Source organism: Neopelma chrysocephalum, unplaced genomic scaffold (assembly GCF_003984885.1).
Source record: "Neopelma chrysocephalum unplaced genomic scaffold, ASM398488v2 Primary Assembly neopelma1_74, whole genome shotgun sequence".
NCBI lineage: Eukaryota > Metazoa > Chordata > Aves > Passeriformes > Pipridae > Neopelma > Neopelma chrysocephalum.
The window spans coordinates 8,144,903-8,167,220 of NW_020897735.1; the positions used below are offsets into that span (position 1 = coordinate 8,144,903).

General features: G+C 47.3%; 1 protein-coding gene across 2 annotated transcripts; it reads left to right on the top strand.

The window, feature by feature from the left end:
* Positions 1-931: 931 nt before the first annotated feature.
* On the top strand, positions 932-20,625 carry UBAC1 (UBA domain containing 1). 2 transcript variants are annotated; one of them, XM_027687543.1, is made up of 10 exons: positions 932-1,281; positions 6,212-6,332; positions 8,192-8,265; positions 9,442-9,549; positions 10,147-10,249; positions 10,899-11,007; positions 12,314-12,545; positions 13,722-13,808; positions 14,525-14,663; positions 16,950-20,625. In XM_027687543.1, the coding sequence occupies exons 1-10, from the start codon at positions 1,144-1,146 to the stop codon at positions 17,063-17,065; spliced, it is 1,227 nt and encodes a 408-aa protein (XP_027543344.1). In that variant the 5' UTR covers positions 932-1,143; the 3' UTR covers positions 17,066-20,625. The 2 variants fall into 2 exon arrangements, with proteins under 2 accessions (XP_027543344.1, XP_027543342.1); XM_027687541.1 differs by having other exon boundaries at positions 1,104-1,281; positions 10,132-10,249.
* Positions 20,626-22,318: the final 1,693 nt, after the last annotated feature.

Below are 22,318 nucleotides of genomic sequence, written 5' to 3' on the forward strand. Positions count from 1 at the left end.
CTGGGTCTGCTAATTCCGCCTGGATTTATTCCTTCCAGGGAGCTCTGGCTGCCCTTCAGCCAACTCCAGACCCTGTGTAACATGAATATTGCAGTGCTCACTCTCGGGGGGGAAACTATGGCATATTCCTCATATTTTCAGGACAAGTACAGCTCCATTTAATACATCCATAAAAATCCAGCAGCTTCATTACTGCTTTAATTTAAATAAACAGGGAATTTAAACTCGGGAAAACTTCGCTCTGCGGCTCTGGCGAAACCTGAAGCCAAGAGGTCGGTGCAGCTCGGGCACGAGGCATAATAAATAACACGGCACGTAAAAAATTTTAATAATAAAATAAATAAATAAATAAACAAACAAACAAACAATACGCGTTCGCTGGGAGCCGAATCCCACGGGCAGGGACGGGAGCGGGCAAGGAAGCGGCGGCTCGCGGGCCCCCCCTAACGGCGGCCGGGGGGGACGCGCGGTGCCCGCGGCCGAGCCCGCAGGTTCCCGCTGGGCTGCCCCGGTCCCCTCGGTCCCCACGGTGCCCTCGGGGGTGTCCGCGACCCCTCATCGCTGCCCGGGCCCCCCGAGCCCCTCACGGCCAGGAACTACAACTCCCGGCATACACCGGGGGGCAGCGCGGGGGATCCCGCCGCGCGCCGTCCCACAATGCACCGGGGCCGCCGCACAGTCACCGCTGCGGCGCGGGGCCGGCAACGGACGGTGTTCAACGTAGTTAAACGTCATTAAACGTTATCAAACGTTATCGAGCATTATTAAATGTTCATTAAGCGTTTGTTAAGGGTGTGTTAAGGGTTCATTAAGCGCTGAAGAAAAGCTCAACTACGAGCCCAGGTGTTGGCGGTGCTGCCCCTTCCGGGGGCGCCCGCGGCGGCGGAACTACAACTCCCGGCATGCCCCGCGCCCGCCGCAGTTCCGTTTCCGGGAGCGCCGCCGTGTCCCCGGAGGGGCGGCGGGGCCCGGGCGGTGACACCGGCGGGGACACCGCGCTCGGGGCCGCCCGGGGCACGGACACCGCCTCCGCCTGCGCCCCCGGGCCGCCCCGGGGCTCCTTCATGGGCGGGCGGCAGCGCGCCGCCCTGCCCCGGGCCTGGTGAGGCGCCGCCGGCGGCGGGAGCGGCGGCACAGGGGGAGATGTACGTGCAGGAGGAGAAGATCTTCGCGGGGAAGGTGCTGAGGGTCCATGTGTGCACCATGGAGGGCGCGGAGTGGCTGGAGGAGGTGCCCGAGGACACCACGGTGGAGAAGCTCAAGGAGCGGTGCCTGAAACACGTAAGGAGCTGGGGGGGACGGCGGGGCTCGGGGAGGGGGCGGCGGGGCCGGGGGGAGAACCCGGAGGGTCCGGGCTGGGGATGGAAACCGGGGGAACGCGGCAAAGGGATGGAAATTGGGGGTTGGAGGAAGGGCTGGAAAGCGGGGATCGAAGGGAAAGGCTGGAAATCTGGCACCGAGAGGAAAGGGTGGAAAATCACGGTGGGGAGGAAGGGTTGGAAATCAGGGACTGAGGGAAAAGGCTGGAAATCAGGGAGCGAAGGGAAGGGCTGGAAATCAGGGACTGAGGGAAGGGTGGGTGCGTCCCGGGTGAAGAAAACTGATTTTTCCAATGCCCTGTAAATGTCTTTAAAAAGTGTGGAAAAAAAAAGAGTTTAAGTAAACAGATGTTTTCGTGTTGTGTTTTGCTCTGTCTGCCTCCCCCCGGCTCATGTGGGATTGTTCCATATGGAAAGAAAACGCCCGTTTGGGAGGGTTTTGTGTGTTGGAAAAGGAGGGTTTGGGCGGAAATCCCTTAGGAGCCTTTTGTTGCAGAGTTTGGTGTGTGTTCTGCAGTGGGGTCAGAGATCAGCTCCTGTGTGAGCTGGGGGGGGGCAAGTTGGAGTCTGCTGAGCTGGTTCTGATCATTTCTCCTCAGAAATTACAGCCCGGCTTGTTTCTGTGTAAGAACAAAGAGGGAAAGTGGTAACTGCGGAGGAAAAATGACACGTTTTGTAAAAATCTTAGTGCAGCCTCACCCTGTGCTGGCACAGGAGCAACTGAGGTGGTTTTTTGGGGTGATTGAAAGCTCTTCTAATGTTCCCCCTGTGCTCTTGATGGAAGGGGCCAAAGGGTAAATTACTTGTCACTGTGGGGAAGAGAAAAGGTGCCAAAAGCAGAGGCAGAGCCTGTGGAAGCTGAGCAGGAGAACAGGGGTTCCCTGTGCTCTGTCACCCCCGTGTTTGTGGTGTTCAGTGTTAAAACCAGGGGTTTCAGAGCCACTGGACTGAGGTTTGAGGCTCTGCCCTGACTGTTTCACTGCCCTGATTGACAACAGCAGCGTGTGAGGTGGGGACCCGTGGCCAGGACTGCCCTGGGCTCAGGGGCCAGCACAGCTCTGGCAGCTGCAGCCCTGGATCCTGAATCCCGCTGCATTTCCTCCTGAGGGACGGGAAACTTTGGAGTGGCAAAAGCAGGAACCTCAACTCCCACCTCTGAGAGCACAACTTGCTAATTCACATTCAGCAGTGGGGTTTTTTTTACCTTCAAAGTCTTGCAAAGACTTTTTTTTTTATTTTCCCACGTAAAACACATGCCAGAGAAAATCCCTGTAATATGTCATTGCTTCACTCCCGTTTGAAGGGTTAAGGGTTTGGTTTTCTGGGTGAAATAAGGGTGCCCAGCACCTTGGGCCTGCTGGTTGTACCCTTTTAGCTCGAATTCCTGGAAACCACAGGTCCCAGCACACCCTGGTTTTCCTGTCTCATAGTCCTTGTGCAAGTGCTTCTGGATTTAGGGATGAGAAGGGTCAGCAGGGGAGGGGGGATTCTGCCCCTTTGCTCTGCTCAGGTGAGACCCCACCTGCAGTGCTGGGTCCAGCTCTGGGGTCCCAGCATGGGAAGGACACAGAGGAGGCCACCAAGGTGATCAGAGGGATGGAGCAGCTCTGCCGTGAGGAAAGGCTGGGAAAATTGGGATTGTTCAGCCTGGAGAAGAGAAGCTTTGGGTTGACCTAATTGTGACCTTCCAGGACCTGAAGGAGCTACAGGAAAGATGGAGAGAGATTATTGACAAGGGCCAGGACAAGGAGGAATGGCTTCAAACTGACAGAGAGTGGTGTTAGATGGGAAATTAGGAAAGAATTCCTGCCTGGGAGGGTGGGGAGGCCCTGGCCCAGGTTGCCCAGAGAAGCTGTGGCTGCTCCATCCCTGGAAGTGTCCAAGGCCAGGTTGGATGGGGCTTGGAGCAACCTGGGCTAGTGGAAGGAGTCCCTGCCCATGGCAGGGGGTGGGACTGGTTGATTTTGGAGGTCCTTCCCACCCAAACCATTCTGGGATTCCAGGATCCCAAGGGAAGATGGGGCTGCCCTGCTGAGAGCTGTGGATTCCAAACCCCCCCTTTGTCCCCTTTGTCCCTCTCCAGCTGAGAGGTTTAAGCAGAATGGAGCAAACACTGCCAAAACAGGGTGGGGTGAGGCTGACCTGCACATGTGCAGAGCTGAGAGGCCTTTAATTATCAGGAAGCTTAATTAATAGATGCTTCCCTTGCTGTGCAGGTCGGGGCAGAAGACAATTGATAACTCGGTGTGATATTTGATTTCATTCTCTCTGCTTCTTTGTGCTCCTGGGGTGGATTTGCATAACCATTATGGATAATGGATAGTTGTATGGAAGGGGAAAATAGACATGCAAAAATCATGACTCCTGATCGTGGGTATGTTGCACTGATTCTTGATAGCACCCCGAGATAACTTATGCAGCTGCTTCTTGTGAGATGCTGGTGATTATGTTCCCTGAAGTCTTTGGAATCATTCTTTCAGGGAGCAGAGGGAGATATTTGTAACAGGTTTGAACCAGGAAAGGGGCCATTTTTCCCTCCATGACATTCCAATGCTTGCTGATCTCTGAAGAGCCACTCTTGATGTCTTTATGTCCCCTAAATTTTATGTGTTGGGGTTTTTTTTGGTTAGCTAAAGAAAAAAAAACCCTCCCACTAGTTTTCTCTCTCACCTGTAACACCATAGTTGTGTTTGTTAAACAGATGGTTTAAGCCACCCAAGTTTAGTAGCAGGGAGTGTCAGTGCTATTTTCAAATGTTTCTGTTATTAAAAGCAAGCAAACAAACAAAAAAGCTTTTCCTTATTTAGAAACAAACAAAGCCCCGTGGTTTCTCAGGATTCCAAGCTTTGCAAACAGTGTTTGGCATCACCAGGGCTTATGATTCCAGCAGTTGCTCAGGCACCTGTAACAAAGGTTTCTCACCTGCCTGGCTGTGAACTCCACAATTAAAAGGGACTGGTGAGAGCTTGGAGAGGCACTGCCTGTTCTGCTGGCTTTTCTAATTCCAGAGCATGTTAAAGTGTGAAGATAAGCCAAGTGTTTCACTCAGCAGCCTCTTTGATATATGTAGTGCCCAAATACGCCTTATTATTCTCTGCAGTTGTTAATGAAGTGGTTGGAGGGACAGGGAATAAGAATTGCTGCCCACAGAACTTGGATTTTTTTCACTTAAACTTTTACCTTATTAGTTTTATGACTAGTTATTGCCCACGTTTGTTCTGTGGGCAGTATAATATTCTGATGGGTATTAGGTCTGTGTGTCCCACCCCAAACACACCTCCCAGCTCCCCTTTTCCAGTTCTTCGTTTTGGGCTCTGACTCTCAGGATGTGGGAGAAGGAGCTTGTTTGGAGAGGAGATGTTCCACTGATGTCCCCTTGGGCATTTTAGGGACCTTATCAGATCCGTTACAGGAGGTTCTCCCAGCTGTTAATGTGTTCCTTGGCCTTGGTTCAGCAGTTAATTCCTAAGAAGCTCCTGTTAGACAAAGCAGGACTCAGACATTCCCCCTCAATCTCAGTGAGGGATCAGAACTGGACTCAAATTCAGGTGAGGAACTGGGATCTGTTGAAAACAAGCGTGTTTTGTTCGGAAAAAGAGCAGGGAGCTGAGTTTTCCATCAGCTGCAGTCAGCACAAAAGGTGGTGATGGACTGAAAAGGTTCCTTTGAAGGAGGGTGGTGATGGACAGGACTAAATTCTCCATCAAAATAAGGGCTGGTTTCAGTGGGATTTCTGGGAATGGCTCTGTCACACAAAGGCTGAACATGTTCTTCAGCAAACATGGGGAAAGGGGCTTGGTAGGAACATTTAGAAGTGTCATTAAAAGCTGTTTGCAGTGAGCAGAGCAGGTGAGGTCAGTGTTGAGTGTCCTGGTTTGTGATGAGAACAGAGCAGCAATTTCATGGGTTTGGTAGGTTGTTATTTTTAATTTTGCCTTTCTGGAATTGCAACCACTTTGCTTTCTTTTTTCCACTCCAACAAATTAGAAGCCTCCAGGTGCACTGCTGTAATAATGTTCCTGAAATCTCTCACTGTGGGTCTGGAGCCACCCTGGTGGCAGGAGGAGGCAGCTCCAGGCCTGTGTGTGCACTCCTTTTTCAGGATTTGAACTTGATTTCCTGGTGAATTATTGACATACAATTTATAATTCCAATGAGGAATTGGGCACAACGTTCATATATGAAAAAGACCTGTGATGTGCTGATTATTTTTGGCTGGGGAGAAGAGCTGTGAATGTAACTTGTGTTCAGTCCTTCCAGCAGGAACCCAGGTTAGGCCTCCAGCAGCCAAATCTGAATTCAGCTTGAAACAAGTGCAGAAACTGCCCAGTTTAGGGTCAGATAAACCCAAATCCCTGCTGGCAGTGCCTTCTTTACTCTGACAGTGTGTGTAAATAACAATTATTAGATGAAGCAGGGAGTTCCTCCTATTTTCACACCACAAATGAGAACACCCTGCATCATTACAACCTTCCCCTGTGTAAAACACTGACTGCCCTTTGTAGATCTGCATTCTTAGTTTGTGATACTAATTGCTGCTCACTAAGAGTGAGGGACCTTGGTGATCTGTTGCAGAATTAACTGGGCTGTGGGCCCTGGAACATCCTTGCTTTGCTCCCAATCTCCAAGGCCTGAGTACAGGACCAAGCACTTGGAGTTAAGTGTGATAGAGATGTTCTGTAGTGGAAAAAGTCTAAATCCACTCACAAAAAGTACAAATCAAACCTCAGGGTCTTTAATAAAACACATTCTGTGCACTGGCCTCTGGCTTAAGCTATTAAGAAGCCAGGAAATGATGCACAGTTTGTATGTGGGGAATCTTGAGTGCCAAGTGATTCATGCAGGAGCCTTGTTTCTGTCTTCTGATCTCCAGCATTTATTGTCTTCTGCAGTGTGTCCCTGGGAGCTTGGAGGATCCCAAAACTGTGACACATCACAAGCTGATCCATGCTACATCTGAGAAGGTGCTGACAGACACAAAAACAGTGTTGGAGGAAAATATTCAAGATAGAGGTAAGATTGTCTGGGTTTTAATCACGTCAGTCTGGAAGCAGGAGGTTGTGTCTCATTTGGCAAGTTCCAAGCAGTAACATTTTTAATATCTACTCTGCTTTGACATAGGAGTCACCTTTAACTAAGGTGGCAAAAAACAAAGAGGGAAAAAAAGACTTTTTTTATCCCCCCAGAGAAAGCACCTGGAGCAGTTTCCTTTTCTTCATTCCTGCTTTTAAGAGTTGAAAAGGAATTAAGAGCAGTCATTCAGTCAATAAGTTAAACTGATTCTTTTATCTCCTTCTTTAAGTAATTTTTTAAACCTCCAGGGCAGCATTTACCCTTCAAAGCTCTTCAAGGATAGTTCTATGGCTTCAAGAACCACATTGGGGGGTTTCTTGAGGGTGTCCAGGTGAAGCAGGAGGGTGGTTGCTGAGGTCTGAGTGAAGTTTAGACCTCATTGTCCTCTGCAAACAGGTCAAAATCCATTGCACTGTGGTCTCACTGTCCACAGTAGGGTTTGTGGGGTGTGTATTTGCTCCTGAGCTTTAAATGTGAAACAAAGACCCAAATAAGAGAGCTGGAGTCAGCTTTTACTGGGCAGCTTAAGGTAATGGCCCCTTTTGGAGCCAGGGCAGTGTCAGAAAGTGAGAGAAGCAGGACTGAGATATTGTGTGAACCAGAAACTCTGCAGGAGCAGAGTCCCTGCTTCTTCCTGGGAACTGCTGCCATGGTTTCCCTTCCAAGGCAGCGTCACCTGTCACTGACAGGAGCTGGGAAGTGCCATCCTGGGCAAAGGCAAGGGACTGTTCCTGCTGGGGGAGGGTGTTCTTTCCAGGCTCCTGCGGAGTGTTGGGTTGCAGTTTGCACAGCCAGGCAGCACGAGCTGTGTATCCCAGCAAGCTGTCAGGTGACTGAACTGCCTCTCCACTCCTTTTCCCTCTGCAGTGTGTGCTCTGCCTTCCCTGCTCCTGCCTGGCAGGGACAGGGAACCCAGTGACAGCTGAGTGCCCCGGGCTGCCTGTGCAGGGCTCCTGTCACGTCTGACCAGCTGCACAGAGGAGGGTTCACAGCCCTCACCAGCTGCTGCTCTTGGCTGCTCTGTGCTGGGCCAGACTGAGAAACTTGTCGTGCAAAGCATGTTTTGTTTGCTTTGTGCCTGCCCAGTGCAGTGGACTAAAAACTGCTCGTCAGCCAGGCCTGGCTGAAGGGCTCAGGGGCTGCACAGGTTTGGGCTCTGAGCAGTGGCTGCATCTCCTCCCTCAGAATGTCTGTGGCAGTAACTGAGGTGCTACAAAGCATCACATGATCTCTGCTAAAAGGCTGCCTTTAAAGGGAGAATATTAGTCTTAAAAGCCCAAAGAGAGCTGGTGCCAGGTGATGTGAGAGTGAAGACTTGCTTGCCCAGGTGGGCTGCCAGGGGTGCTGCCCTGCTGCAGGCTGGGAACCACTCCTGCCATCCACACACCAGAGTGAGCTTCAGCCTGGTGCTGGAAGTTCTTGGAGCTCAGACCAAAAACCATCTGTGCCTGTCTCTGCTGCTTCCTTCTCAGTGCAAGCACTGACAGTGCTGATTCTTTTGTTATTATCATGAGCTGTACTAATTATATAGAAGACATCTGGAACCTGTAATACCCTTTCTTTAAGTGAGGAGAAGAAACCAGTTACACAAAGTATAACTAATCCTGGACCCAGTTTTGAATTCTCTGTGCACTAAGGAATTGTGTGAAACCACCCAGGTCGTAAAGGGTGAAAAAAGTCTGATGCTACAGTGGGATTGATACAAAATTCATCTCCAGGAACAATTGAATTTGTGAAATATCTCACAGGCACTGTCCTCACATCCTTTCTAATGTACTGCAGTGTCATTCTCTTTGTAGATGTGTTGCTTTTGATCAAGAAACGTGCACCACCTCCACTCCCCAAGATGGCAGATGTGTCTGCAGAGGAGAAGGTGAGTTTGAAACACTTCTCAACTTGACAGTTTTGGTTAACTGCTTTATGGATGGTATGTGGAAGGGTTGCTGTGCTGTACTCTGCTTACAGAGGTAAATGCTGCCATTAAATTCTAGGAAAATTACTTCATATTTCTTCCAAGCTTAGAGAAAGCTGATTTTACATTTTTAACTGTCATTCTGAGAACATTTGCCTTAAAATAAGACATGTAGTTGCACTCTGTGGAAGTGACATAGATTTGATCTTTGAAAAAATGTCTAATGACTTTATAAATATAGTTCAGCAAGTGCCTTGCTTTGGTGGAAAACCCAAAGAAATGTGTTGACTTGCTGTCTCCTGCCTTTAGCCACCCTCTAACCAGGTCTCTAGAGCTGAAGTATTGACCCCTTACTGTTTTATTCCATTTTATTGGTGTGTAATTGTTCCTGAGGATCAGTGGTGCCCAGGATGCTGTTTGTGCACCAGCGTTACTGCAGTTCATGCAAATCACATGAACACTTCAAGCAGTGCTTTGTGCTTGAAATGGTGAATTCCTGGGTGTCTCTTCTTCATCCTTGCACAGCTTTGTTTCTTCTGGGGTGTCTGTGCATCCCTTCCTGCAGGGATTGGTGTGTCTGTGCATCCCTTCCTGCAGGGGTTGTGTCTGTCTCTCTCCTCAGTATGGTCCCGCTGTGCAGAATGTCACTGTAAGAGCACAAGTTATAAGACTTGGGAATATTTATAGTCTGGACCCTGCTATGTTTTGTGCTGGATCAGGAGCATGTGCTGCAGATTCCCTGCATGATCCTGGCAGGCAGTGCAGCTCCCCCAGGGATAAGCAGTGAAGCGTTTCCTGTGCCCAGCGCTGGTGCAGCTCTTGATGAGCTGAGCTGTGAGCAGGCCCTGGGGAGCAGAATATGGTCCTGGGCACTGAGACCTCTGTGATACATCTCCCTCTTTATGCTGGAATTTCCCTGCCTGTTCAGATAACAGCAATAGTTGTGAGGACTGAAAGTGGGGCAGCCAACAGGCCCAGTTTAGCTCTGTCACCGCAGAGTGACACCGGTGCTGTTCGCCCGTGGTATTGAAGTTACAGGGCACTGCTTGATGCCTTGGTGGAGAGTCTGAAACTGCTGTGTTCTCTGGTCTGTGGATAATGGGTTATGAAACCTGCTCCTGTTTCCCTTCCCTGCAGAGGAAGCAGGAGCAGAAGGCTCCTGACAAGGATGCCATTCTCAAAGCCACTGCCAACCTGCCCTCCCGCAGCGCCGACCGCACCGTGGCCCATCACAGCATGAGGGATGTAAGTACTGCATTTAACTCCCACTCTGACACCCCAGCAGCCTTTCAGCCTGTGCAGCCTTTCCTTTGACACATTTTACCTTTCTCCTTTCTGTATAAGAAAAATTCAGATGTATATTAAAATAAATAACTCAAAAGTTTAGACACGGCTTATGCTATTTAGTGATAAAAAACCCACTGTTCCCACTGTTTCTAAATGATCATAGAGTCATAGAATGGTATCATGATCTTCATATTTTGATTTTCGGATTTTATTTGTATTTTGTTTTGAAATGAAGCCTCAGAACATATTCAAAGTCTGCCAAACATTAAGTTAGAGGGGTTTATTTCTTCAGGCTTAAATAGTTCAGGTGTTTGCAGTGGGTTTTTTTCTCTTCCTTGACCCATGGGGTAGAAATAAAAGGACCTTTCTGCCCAGGAGGCAGCACTTCCCAGGAAAGGCTTCTTGAGAGACTAAACAATGAAAATAAAGCCCTACTAAAGCACCTTTCTGAGCAGAGGGCCAGGCTGCTGCTGTGCTGTAACAATAGATACATTAAGATTCAGTGGTGTCTTGTCACATCCTGTCTAAATGTTTTGACAGTTTCCTTTCTTGCAGTTCCAGACAGAGCTCCGGAAGATCTTGGTGTCTCTCATAGAAGTTGCACAGAAATTGTTAGCACTGAACCCAGATGCAGTTGAACTATTTAAGAAGGCAAATGGTATGAACATATCTTTATAGTTCAATCCTGTGAATTTGTTTGCTTCCAGAGTGGGCTCAGAGAGAAGTTCAGACCCTGATGTGGCAGCAAAGCCGCTACAAACTTTGGGGCAAAAGTTTCACCTTATAGATTGTACAAAACTTGTGGATTTATAAGGTCCCTTTGGGGTGGATGAGAAGTTCCATTTAAAAATGATCAGTAGGGATGGTAAAGAATATTTGAAAATGCACAAAGAGGTAGTAAAATGAGGAGAAACTGTGGCTCTTGATTCAGCTGGTGGGAAATGCTCATCCTTGAGAGCTGCTACAACAAGATCCAACTTAATTTCTAGAGAAATGATTAATGGATCTTCAGTGAATCTCACATATTTAATTATGTGGAAATCCCCTGGTCATGTGTGAGTTAACTGCCTTTTGTTTGAGATCTTGAACACATCTGGACAAAGTCTTTGTCCTGGAAGAATCTCTCTGAGCCGGACCGAGCTGAGAGCAGCAAATTAAACGATGAGGTGGCAAACTGGGGGCAGGAACAAAAGGAGAGATGGAAGAGAGAATGGGGCTTGAACTTCACACATGCCATTGCATTGACACAGGGGTTTATTTGAGCTTGCAGTCAATTTGAACATTGTTCTGTTTGTGTGTGTGTGTAGCCATGCTGGATGAGGATGAGGAGGACAGAGTGGATGAAATAGCTCTGAGACAGCTCACAGAGATGGGCTTCCCAGAGAGCAGAGCTGTCAAGGCCCTCCGGTTAAATCAGTAAGTAAATCACTGCATATGCTTGGGAAAAAAAAAAATCTGCATTTTTCCTGAAGTTTCCTTATGTGGGTCACCTAAATTTAGGTTGGGAAAAGCATTAGCTCAGGGAACAGTGCTGCCTCAGGCAGAGTGCAGGTGGCACAGGGAAGGGGAAGCAGGGCTGGATTGCCCTGGAAGGTCTGTGGGTCAACAAGGCTGTTTCCAGGTATTAAATCACGTTTTCTTCTGCTTTAGAAGTCAGATTTCACAGAGGAAAAAGCAAACTTGGTCCATCCACGTTGGCCTTTCAGCTGTAGAAATATGCTTTGTGCTGGTCTTCAGAAACATTCCAAGGATATTGTGAAGTCCAGAGAGCAACTGCAGGAAAATAGGAGGGAATGTAGTACTTCTCATACCCTAATAACAATGAGCTCCTGAGAGGGGTTTGTTAGGCCATTCTTGAAAAATTTTAATGAGAGAGAGTCCAAAACACATTCCAGTCACTCCTTCCCAGTGCCTCAGGAAGAGTTTCTCCCTGCTGTCCTCCAGCTTTCAGGTTATAACTGAAAAACCAAACAGGCAAAGGTTTGCCCTTCCATGAACGTGTAACAGTTCCTGGTACATGTTCACCTGCCCTTGCTTTTTCCTTCATATCCATGGGGAAAAAGATGTGTTTGGGAGCTCTGAGGATCCTCAGCTCGAGCAGTTGCACTGCCCAGCAAGTGACTGTGTCACTGAGGGGTCACAGATCTCTCCTGAAGTCACAGTGGAGGGATTTCCGAGTGGGGCATTTCCAGGTGCAGTTGTCCCTGTTGAATGTTGCTCTGGCTCAAGGCACACTGTGCACATATAATGTTTTTAACCCTTTTTTCTCTTGTTAATGGCATTCCTTGGTGGCTGGATGGTCTGAGGGAGATCTCCTCAAGCACCAAAGTTTTTGCCATCTGGGATGTGTTTCCATGTGAATTTGGAACGTGCTTTGCTGGCGGTTTTGTTGACAGTTGCAAACAGTGTTTGCCTGTTGTGAAACAAAGCAGAGGATGGGGAGAGTAGGGTGACTCCCTCAGAACTGCCTGTTAAACTCTGGGTTGCAGCTGTCCAAGCTGGACGTGGTTCCTCTGTTTTCCTGGCTCCAGAGAAGATTGTGAGTGCACACAGAGAATTGATGCGCTCCAAGATTGGCTCCAGCACTTTATTTGTGACTTTTCAGGTACTAATTAACCTGCAAGTCAATATCCCAGGGGGATAAGAGCAAAGGCAGAGGTGTGTGGAGCCCTGCTGTGCCTCTGGGGAGCTCCTCATCCCGCTGTTCCCGTTTGTTTCCCAGCATGTCCGTGACCCAGGCCATGGAGTGGTTGATAGAACACGCAGATGACCCTTCTGTGGATGCTCCCCTGCCAGGTCAGACTCCTGCAGAAGCCACAGCTGAAGCTGCTGCCTCCTCTGCTGAGGCAGCTGCAGGTCCCAGCTCGGAAGAGGGAGGGGAAGAGGCCAAGGATGAGCTGACGGAAATATTCAAGAAGATCCGGAGGAAAAGAGAGTTTCGTCCGGACCCGCGGGTACGTGCTGTGCATCCATCAGGAATGGAAGGGACTCTAGGCACCAAGGAATCCTTATAAATGTTTAGCAAATTAATTAAATGGGACATCTGGGTACATATGTGTTGTGCTGGCTTGGCAGGATTTCAGTGGAGGTCTTCAGAGAGTGTTTAAATTTAGGAATACTTCCAGTCGCGGAATATTCTGAGTTGGAAGGGTGTTACCTTGGGAATGCAGGATCTAAATGAGAGACACTGTTACTTTTGCACCTGAAAACTGAGAGGACTGAATTGAGACCCCTGGCACTGCCTTTTTGGCTGCTGTGTAGGAAGGAAGGGTGGCAGGACAGGAGGAGATCCTTTGTAGAAAAGGCCAGGCTGGATGGGGCTCTGAGCAACCTGGACTAGTGGAAGGTGTCCCTTCCACTTAGTTGGAACTAAATGACCTCTCTAAGATCCCTTCCAACCCAAACCATTCTGGGATTCTATGAAAAGGGCAGAAAGGTGTGATTGTATTTAGGGGGCAAGGAAAGGTATCACCAGCAGATTGGAGTCTTGCAGCAAACACAGAAGTTGCCCTTTTTTCAGAACACAGGACTGGCTGCAGTGAGAAAGTGTTGCTCTCACACTGGGAGCTCACCAGGAGGGGCTCTGACATCTGGCACTTGGGGTTTACAACTGGCTGTTCTTGAGATTTGGGTTAAAAGCTGCAAATGCATTTGATGACCTGGGTACAATTTCTCAACATTCTTATCTAAATACATCACACTCACTAACAATGTAATAAATCCAGGAGTGAAATTAAATAGGGTGAATAGAACCACAAATGCACATAAACCTTGACCATTCAGATGTGAACAAGAGCTTTATGGCAGGAGAGGAGTTCCAAAACAAGGTGTTTGTCCTGTGCCTCTCCTTTCTACCCCAGGTACACTTGCTCTTTGCTTTGCATTCAGCTTTCAGTGTTGAAGACAAGAACTATCTTCACTCTTAAGATTTAGTTTTCTTCCATAATGAAGACACTTTTGAAGTAGGGTATTTGAAAACTTTGTTGATGAAATCACCGAGTGGTCCCCAAATGGAAACAATGAGGGGTTTTTACCCCACAAAAACCTCCCGCACAAAAGGTGAAAGGTCATGATTGCTCTCATTTCTGCTTTAAATGTTACACTTATGAAGCTGTGCAATTCTTCTCCAGGCTGTCATTGCCCTGATGGAGATGGGATTTGATGAGAAGGAAGTGGTGGATGCACTCAGAGTAAACAACAACCAGCAAAACGCAGCCGTGAGTACAACATTCCCCTTCCCTGCTCCTCCAAAAGTCTCTTCAGCTGCTTGTTTTCCTCTTGGAATTGGGTGATGTTTTGCTCTATCCTAAAGCCAGCTGTTCCTGGAGATTCAAGGAGCACAGCAAATCCTGTGCCTCTTTCAAGTTAGATACACAACTATAATACAGAGGGTTCAGACCCCTCAGAGGAGCTCGGGGTGTTTGAGGTTGGGACTTTCTAAAAGCTTTTGAGAAACTCCCTCACCACAGTGTGCAAAAGAGATTGTGCTCTCCTGAGAAAGGAAAAGGTATTCCCTGTAATTAATAACTGATTAAAGCACAGGAATAAATGATCCAGCAGAGATTCAAGCCATGCAGTTGTGTAAATGACCGTTCAGCAGCAATGCTTCCACAGTTTCTGGAATCAAAAAATGTTAAGGTTTTCAAAGATTCATTAGTCCCTCTGCTAGTGGGTGATGTGTTAAGGAAAATTATGTGGACACAGCTGACAGCCAAGGAATCTTCTCCTCCTAAGGATCCAGTGCTGGCTACTGTTGGAGAGAGGATACTGGGCTGGGTGGTACAAGTGAATAGTAAATGGTGTGAAAAGAACTGCACAGCTCAGGTTTAACTGTGGGAGGAAAAAGTATTTTTAAAATGCCACGTTACCAAAAGTTTTATGTTGAGACACTTGGGTTCTAATGAAATCTCTTGTGCCTGGTGATTTCTTTCAGTGTGAGTGGCTGCTGGGAGACAGAAAACCTTCTCCAGAGGACTTAGATAAGGGCATTGACACCAACAGCCCTCTCTTCCAAGCCATCTTAGAAAACCCAGTGGTACAGTTAGGGCTCACCAACCCTAAAACTCTACTAGGTAAGTCCTGCCTTGGGTTCCTGCTGCACATCCATGTATTTACCAGCCAATGGAAGTGGAGCCTGGATGATGACAGCCCCCTTTGGGGGATTGGGGCAGCTCTGGACCCCTTTCCTCCCTTCCAGCTGTGGTGTTTGTTGGCTTCATCCTGCAGCTCAGCTAAACCCAGACCTTGGGGCTGTCCCAGAAATGATCCTAATTCCCCAGGATTACACTTGCTGAACTCAGAACTTTAATAGCTGCTGGCTGCAATGCTTTTGTGGATTTAGGAGACCTTTTGTGTGCTCCCTTTGGCCACGAGGGGAAAAATCAGGAATGTCTGTCTCGACCTCTGATTATTTCCCAGAAAAAACAAGGCTGGGTCCTGCTGTGCAGCTCCCTGTGAGCGAGGCCTGATCACTGAGACAGAAGATAACTTGTGGAAAAGTATCCAAACAAGAAGGCTGAGCTAAGGCTTTGCCTGTCAAAATTGAGATAAAATGTGAAAACACATTTCCCCTCGTTTGGGTTTGAGCTCTGGGGTAAAGTCTGTGTGTTCATGGCCAGAAAGGCTGTGAGCACAACATGTACCCAGCAGAGCCTCCAAGCTGGGAGGAATTGCTCCCTCTGACAGCACAGAACAATGACTGGCTCTGTGATGTATATTTAAAGTTTTCCATTTAGTCTTTGTCTTCAAAATTTATTTGAGGCAATGCCTTTAAATGAAGGCTGCATGCACAGCTCAATCAAGAGGGCTCTTGAAAATACTGCTTTAAATGTAATTAGGAGAGTTTGCAAGCCTTTAAATAATTCAAGAGCAGAACCTTCCCACTCCTGATTTCTGAACAAATGGTCTCTTCATTTCCAACCAGGGTTCCACACTGCAGCTCAGAATATAAATAGAAAATGAAATGCCATTATAGGAGCTTGGATGAACATCAGAGAATATATTCCTAGTGATACATCTGCAAATTGCTTATGTCACAGATTTTAATAATGAGCTTTTACATTTAATGGGTTTCTTACAGAGTATTGATAAATCTTTGGTTTTAAGCTTTTGAGTCTGTGTAAAAAGAATATAGTTCAAGTGGTGAAAGGTGAGATGTGTGTTTTATTTTGGGCTTTTCTGGCTGCATGACCTTGAGCAAGGTATTAATGATGAGCCTTTCAGAGGTGCTGGGCACTTCCAGCTCCCACTAATGGCAGTTGAGTTCTGTGCACTGGCACTCCTGGGAAAACTAACACTGACCTTGGTGCCAGACTCCACACTGACATTTTGGTGACTGTGCAGCTGCTTTTTTTGTCCTGTTCTGTAATGACTGGCTCCAAATGTCCAAGAGTCCAGCTCAGTGTCTGTCAAAAGGCTTAGAAATCATTGCCTGGCCCGTTTTCCTGCCAGGTTTGCAGCTTGGCTCTTGCAGGGGCTGCCTGGTTCCTTCAACATGAGGAATAGGATGAAAGCTAGAAAATAATAAACCAGCAAACAAAGCAAGCAGCCAACAAAGCTCATTGAAAAGACAAAAAGAAAAAAATGCTCTTAAAAAAGTATAGGTGATCTTTTTCTGCACACCCAGCCTTTCCCCTCCTGTGTCTGACTGCCTCCCTCTGCTCTCCAGACATCAGGAAGGAGGAATAAGATGCTGCTTCCCTTGTGGCTCCAGGGCCTCTGGAAAAGCTGGAAGTCTGAGATTTGGGGGCTTAAGGGGCTACACTTGTGCTGGCTCTGTGTAGCCTTTGGCATTTCTGCTTTTGCTGGCTTAGTTTCCTCTCCAGAGGAGCCTCAGGGCAGCACAGGGAACAGGTGATGGTGCTTTCCATGAACTGTCTCGGTTAAGTACCAGGGAAAAAAGGGATACTGGTGCAAGAAATCCAGGCTGGGATATGGAAAAATGTTTGATCAGAGGAGTGGAGCTGCAGGAGAGTGTTCTATAGGAGTGCTGGCAGCAGATGGGCCTTCACAAATGGATGGATTGCATGGCATGTTCCTGCAGACAAATGCCTGGGGACATTTGTTAAGGCTTTAGCTCTTCAACCCCACGGCCTTGAGGTTTTGTGGGATGGACTGTAATCCAGGCTGAGCATTTAATCGCTGTCTGCAGTGAATTTAATGCTGAGAAATGAGGAAAGCACAACCTGGAGCATCCTCCCAGACTGTGGAGTCTTTGGAGCACAGGTGGTACAAGGAGCATTCCCACCATTTCCGGGTCGTGTTTGCCTTTGAGCTGTAGCCATTTCTGACTGTCCTGAAACATCCCAAACACTGGAGCTTTGCCAGGACTAACTGTTGCAATTCCCATCTCTTGGCAGCCTTCGAGGATATGCTTGAAAACCCCCTGAACAGCACCCAGTGGATGAACGACCCCGAAACCGGGCCCGTGATGTTACAGATCTCCCGGATCTTCCAGACGCTGAATCGCACGTAGAGGGGGGTCCCAGTGCACTGTGCCACTTCCTCCTGCCCCTCACTCCAGGGAAATTTGGGAAGGGGGCAGCTGGAAGGGGAAGGGAGGTGAGGGGGGAGATCCTGAGATGGGTCTCTCCCACGAGAGCTTTCGTAGTTAACGGCCAACTGGAGTGAGTTGCCTTGTGGATTTTAGTGTTAGTGGAAGAGGTTTGAAGACTTGTTTTTTGTTTTCAGGTATTAGGTTTAAAATAAAGTATATCAGAAAAAAAACAAACAGAACACAAATAGGAAAAGGTTTTGTGCAAAAACACTTCAGAATCTGACTGTTGGAAAGAAACACGATCCTGCTTGTTAAAAAGGCCTGTGACAGTAGTTTTCTAGCCAGCTTTGATAGGACCTGGCTAGTGTTTACAAAAGGTCACTGACCACTGGCATAGGATATTAATCATCTCCATGCAGTATTAATTTATGGCTTGATCAAATTGCAAAACTGCTTTTTTAAAAAAAAAAAAAAATATCGATTTTAGGAAATGTTTTTTTTTAAAAAAGCCCAAAATATTGGGAGAGCAAGCACATTTCTATCCAAACTTGTTTAATTTAAAACAGAATCATTCAGAGGTGGAATTCTAAATAAATAGCATTACTTTTTCCTATTTATTTGCTGCATTAGTTGTTGTTGCAGTCCCACAGGGGTTGTACTTGCAGGAGGTTCTCTGTCAGGTACCACAAAGTGCAGCTTCTCTCTCGCCACAGAATTCACCACACCAAGACTTGAATTCCCACGTGGCTGCAGTTCCTGAGCTCATGTCCCTCTTCCATATCCCATTGCAAGGAAGGATATGTTCACATAGTGGGGTTTTTTTCTCCATTTTTACGTGCACAATTTTGGAAAGGGACTTCTGTGGGGTTTTTTTTATTCTGTTTACAAAGAAGCAGCTGATTTGCATGGGGGGGGGTTGTTGATCTGTAAAGCAGCAGAACCACGTAGGTTTTTATCTTGTTTAAGGCATTTAAAGCACGCTTGAAATTGTTATCTTTGAGTTAGAAGTGGGGTTTCTTTATGCTTATTTTTACCATGGCCATACCAAGAATGTCAGGCTGGGTCTTTCCTGTTTTGCCAGAAGACTGACTTGAGGTTTGAGGGAGGAATTCTGAGCTTTTAAGAGCAGGACTGTGAATATCCACGACTGGGATTTTACAACTGGGCTCTGCAGGTGTCACTTTTTAGCAGCCTGCTAAAAAAATGGGGTTTGTTTCCAACTTAATGAAACATAAATGCCATCTGCCATCATCCCTGCCATGTCCTGTGCTTCACAGCCCCTTAGGAAAGGCAGGATAGGCAAGTCCTGCCTCTCCAAACTGCAGAGTAACCACGAGGAGCCCCTGTGCTTAACCAGCTCAGAGGTGTCCTGTCAATCCTGAGCAAAGTCACCTCTGCAAGTATGGGAGGGTTTTTCTGTGCAGTTGGGGTTTGGGGTTTGGTTGTTTTTTTTTTTTTTAAACAAAAACTCAACAAGATGCAACCTGAAACCCTACAACAAGTTTTGGCCTGAGCTTGGCATGTGCTCTGTGCTGTTCTGCAGTCGAGGCACTGAAGTTGCCAATTTCTCATCATTAATATGAAGGGTGGGGAAATCAAAACAGCCTGAGATTTTATCTTGACTCACTATCCCAGCATTTATTATTGGGTTTTTTTTTTTGCAATTTGTAATTCCTTCTGAAGCTTTACAGTTGATGACTGCTGAAATATTTACTTCTGCCCTTAGAAATTCCAAGCTTTATAGAGATGCTTCTTCTGTTCAAATTGGACAGTAAAACCATTTTTGTGGGCTCTTGCTAAGAATAGACTGACAACGTGACATTAAATTATAACCTTCTCCTGCAACTCCAGCCAGGAACCAGATCCTGCACCCCAGTGAGCTCAGCACAGCTACTCACAAGTAGTTGTGACTGAATGTTGTGGTGTTATGAGAGGTTTTGATTATTTTTGTCCATTTTTTGCTTATTCCTGAAGCTTTTTTCTTGTAATAATACCAGAAGACTGTTTTACTTGAAGTTCCTGATGTTAGAGCCACATGTCCTTCTCTACCAATCAGGATTCTGGTTAATATTCCTTTTAATGAGTGTTTTTAGAAGGGAAAGTTGGGAAAACTACTTTGTAGTTTGGGGGTTTGGCTTTTGAGTGGTCCAGGAGAGATTCAGACTTAAGGAACAGTCTTGAGGAATGTAAAGGCTTGGAAAATGCTGGTCTTGATTTCAGCAGCTCATGGTTGGACTGTGGAGCTTCCAGGGAGATAAAAGGGATCCGAGCTGCCTCCCTTGGTCAGCCAGGACCCCTCGGTGCCACTGAACTGGTTATAAAGTGTGGGCAAAAAGCTTCAGTGAAACAAATTATTCTTATGTAATAGAAGGTGAGATTGCCCAGGTTCAGCAGCAGCAGTTACAGACTGTAGGGATAAAGGGATGCTGCACCTTTGGAATGCTTGGAGGCTTGAGAATCCGTGGTTATTTCTGGGTTTGGTTGTTCCAGAGCTCCACACTTGCACAGCTGAGGTGTTGGAGAGCATGTTCTTGGTTGGGGTGGCTTTGACAGGGCCCTGCTTGGCTTGTGGGAACTTGAGTTTGCAGTGGCCAAAAGCTGAGAGAGAGCAGAATTTAGGGGGTGTGGTGTTTGCAGCAAGGCACAGGAGTTGGTTTAAAACAACCCGAAACTACCCTTGAGGTTAAAGGAACACGTGAGGAACTGCTCAAGACATCTGTGGGTTGGGGGTGTGAATTAGTCCAGGAACTGTGTGTCCCCATCACTCCAGGGGGTGGGATTGCTGCTGCTTCACAGAGTTGAGTCCGTGGTGCTTGTAAAGGCTTTGATTGGCCCAGTTTTTACAAAACCTGCAAAAAAAAAGTGGAATATCACCATTCCTGAGCGGGACTGACTCTGTGATCCCCAGGCACAAGGAATGTGTGTGACAAGAGCTTTGCCTGGTGAGCAGCTGTGCTGTTCCCTGGTGGGTCTGGTCTGTGAGAGATCCCTAAACCCAGGGGACAGTCTTGTTAAATAAACCAGGTGGTTTTGTGAGGAACTCACAGTGAGGGTTTACAGGCTCAGGTCCTGTCCTTGCATATCTGGTGTTCAAGTTCCAACCAGCAGGGACATGTCACAGTTAAGTTTCTCATAACATGGTCTAGGGAATATTTGGAGGCCTGTGAGCTGGAGCAGGGAGGAGATGGGGTGGTAGGTGACTAATTGTGTTTCTTGCAGTATTTCCCCACTGACAGAGACAATCTTGTACCTTTTGCTGTGACAGGACTCTTGCAAGCCAACCAGCTATTTATTGAACTATATCTAACTTATAATTTTGTCATCAGAACACTGATATTTTTAATAGAAATTTACTATATGGAAGTTTGTTCTCAGGGCTTCGTATTTATACTCTTTTTAGGGGGGATGCATTTAAAGGGATGTATTTGGAAAAAAGGCCAGTGGCTACTTCAGCTTGGACCTTGATTGTCCTGACCTGTGAGCCCAAGCTTGTGTAACTCCTGCTAAACCCTAGTCCCTGGTCCAGCCCAAAGAATCTGCCATTCCTTCTCTCCCTGTGAGCAGTGGCATGAGTCTTCCTTTTAGGATTGCTGCATCACTCCCTGGCCATGGTCACACAGGATAACCCGGCTGCTTCCCGGCTCGCTGGTCTTTGCTCCATTTCAAGGACATTTCCGTTCTCCATGCAGCTGGAAAATTGCCTTGCATGGTTCCCAAAGCAGCCAGCAGTGCATTCCTCCTCTGGGAAGGTGGGAGGTTCCCTCCTGCACAAGCTCCAAGACCTCCAGCTCGTGGCTTTTCTTGGCTCCTCGCAGCCTCTGTCACAGATGTGTCCCAAACCTTGACCCCCCCCCGGTTTCTTTCCTCACTCTTCTGGAACCAAACTTGTCTTTTGGAGATTGATCTTCATATCCAAGCAACACTTTAGTGGTTATTGAAATACTTTTTTTTTAGTTAGGACTGTTTTAATTAATTTTTTTAGGCATTGTGATTCATGGGCTGAGGATCTTTTAATATATTTTGGAAGTTGTTGAAATCAGCATCGCACCAAACGAATGTACAGTGACACTGTCAGCAAATCTTGCCTGTGGAAGGGACACAGAGGTTACCTGTGATCTCTGCTCCAGGGGCAGTTTTCCCAAAGTCTTGTGCACAGGATAACGAGTGTTTCATCCAAAGTAACCGCCCTGTTTTTCTACTTTTAATAATAAATAACATTTTTATTAACTCGCAGAATAGCGGCGCTTCCAGCTGGTGTTCCCATCCGACTGTAAGTCCCTGAGCTTTGAGGTTTGGGATACTCCTGTATCCTCCTCTCTGGGACAGTTACTCCTCGGAGGGATTTGTGCTGGCTGATGTAGGGCAGTGGGTGCAACCCCCACCTCCCTGCAGAGGAAATCATGTCCACGTGAATGTGCTTCTCATGGTGGTTGTTCTCACCTCCATCCCGACATCTGGGTGTAGCAAAAGGGGTTTTTTTTTCAGGACCTCTTGCCCTAGATTCGAAGATCTTCAATGCAGATCCTGTTTGCAGCATGTGAACTTCAATAAATGTAAATGCATTAAATTCTTACTGAATTTGGGTATAGTTTTATATCGTGCTCTGGGGAGAGGGAGGAAATTGGATCACGTTTTAAGCGAAGCCCCCACAAGCCCAAGTGTCTTTGTTGCAGCAGGTAACAGAGGCCTGGAGAGATTTTTTAATTTGCATATTTTTATCATGGCTTAACGAACTGTACACGAATGTGATTTGCTACCCAGCACTTCCCACGAGGCAGCACCAGTAAAATATCACAAGGTACTGACTTCACGTTTCTTTTCATGTCACCTGTGTATCCAATAATTAGGTACCACGTAGGATAACTTTGATCTGGCACTGCCAGCAGTGTGTGGCATGCTCAGCTCTTCCTAAGGCGTAACATTACTTTTCTGAAGCTTAACTAGGGCGGATGTCCCTGAGCCTGTGGAATTCAGGATTCATTCTGGCCGCGCTCCCGTGGATCACTGACCTCTCCCCGAGTGGGAAAACCAGCAGGATTTGCTCCCTCCAGAAACCCTCCAGGCAAAAAAGGCAAGGAATGCTGCTAATTTGTCATCCTTTTAAGCAGTTGCTGTTGTCTGCTGAAATGTATTCCTGGAAATTAAGGAGGTGTTGGCAAAGCCAGACCTGTTCAGGCTGGAATTACCGTGTGTGGAGGTGTCAGACCCACGGCCGGGGCTGGAATGAATCCT

Bases quoted from the DNA above. Each gene is read 5' to 3' on its own strand.
- UBAC1 (XM_027687541.1), top strand. From the start codon at position 1,144: ATGTACGTGCAGGAGGAGAAGATCTTCGCGGGGAAGGTGCTGAGGGTC. The intron at 6,333-8,191 runs GTAAGATTGTCT...TTCTCTTTGTAG, and splicing joins GGAAAATATTCAAGATAGAG to ATGTGTTGCTTTTGATCAAG. The intron at 8,266-9,441 runs GTGAGTTTGAAA...CCTTCCCTGCAG, and splicing joins ATGTGTCTGCAGAGGAGAAG to AGGAAGCAGGAGCAGAAGGC.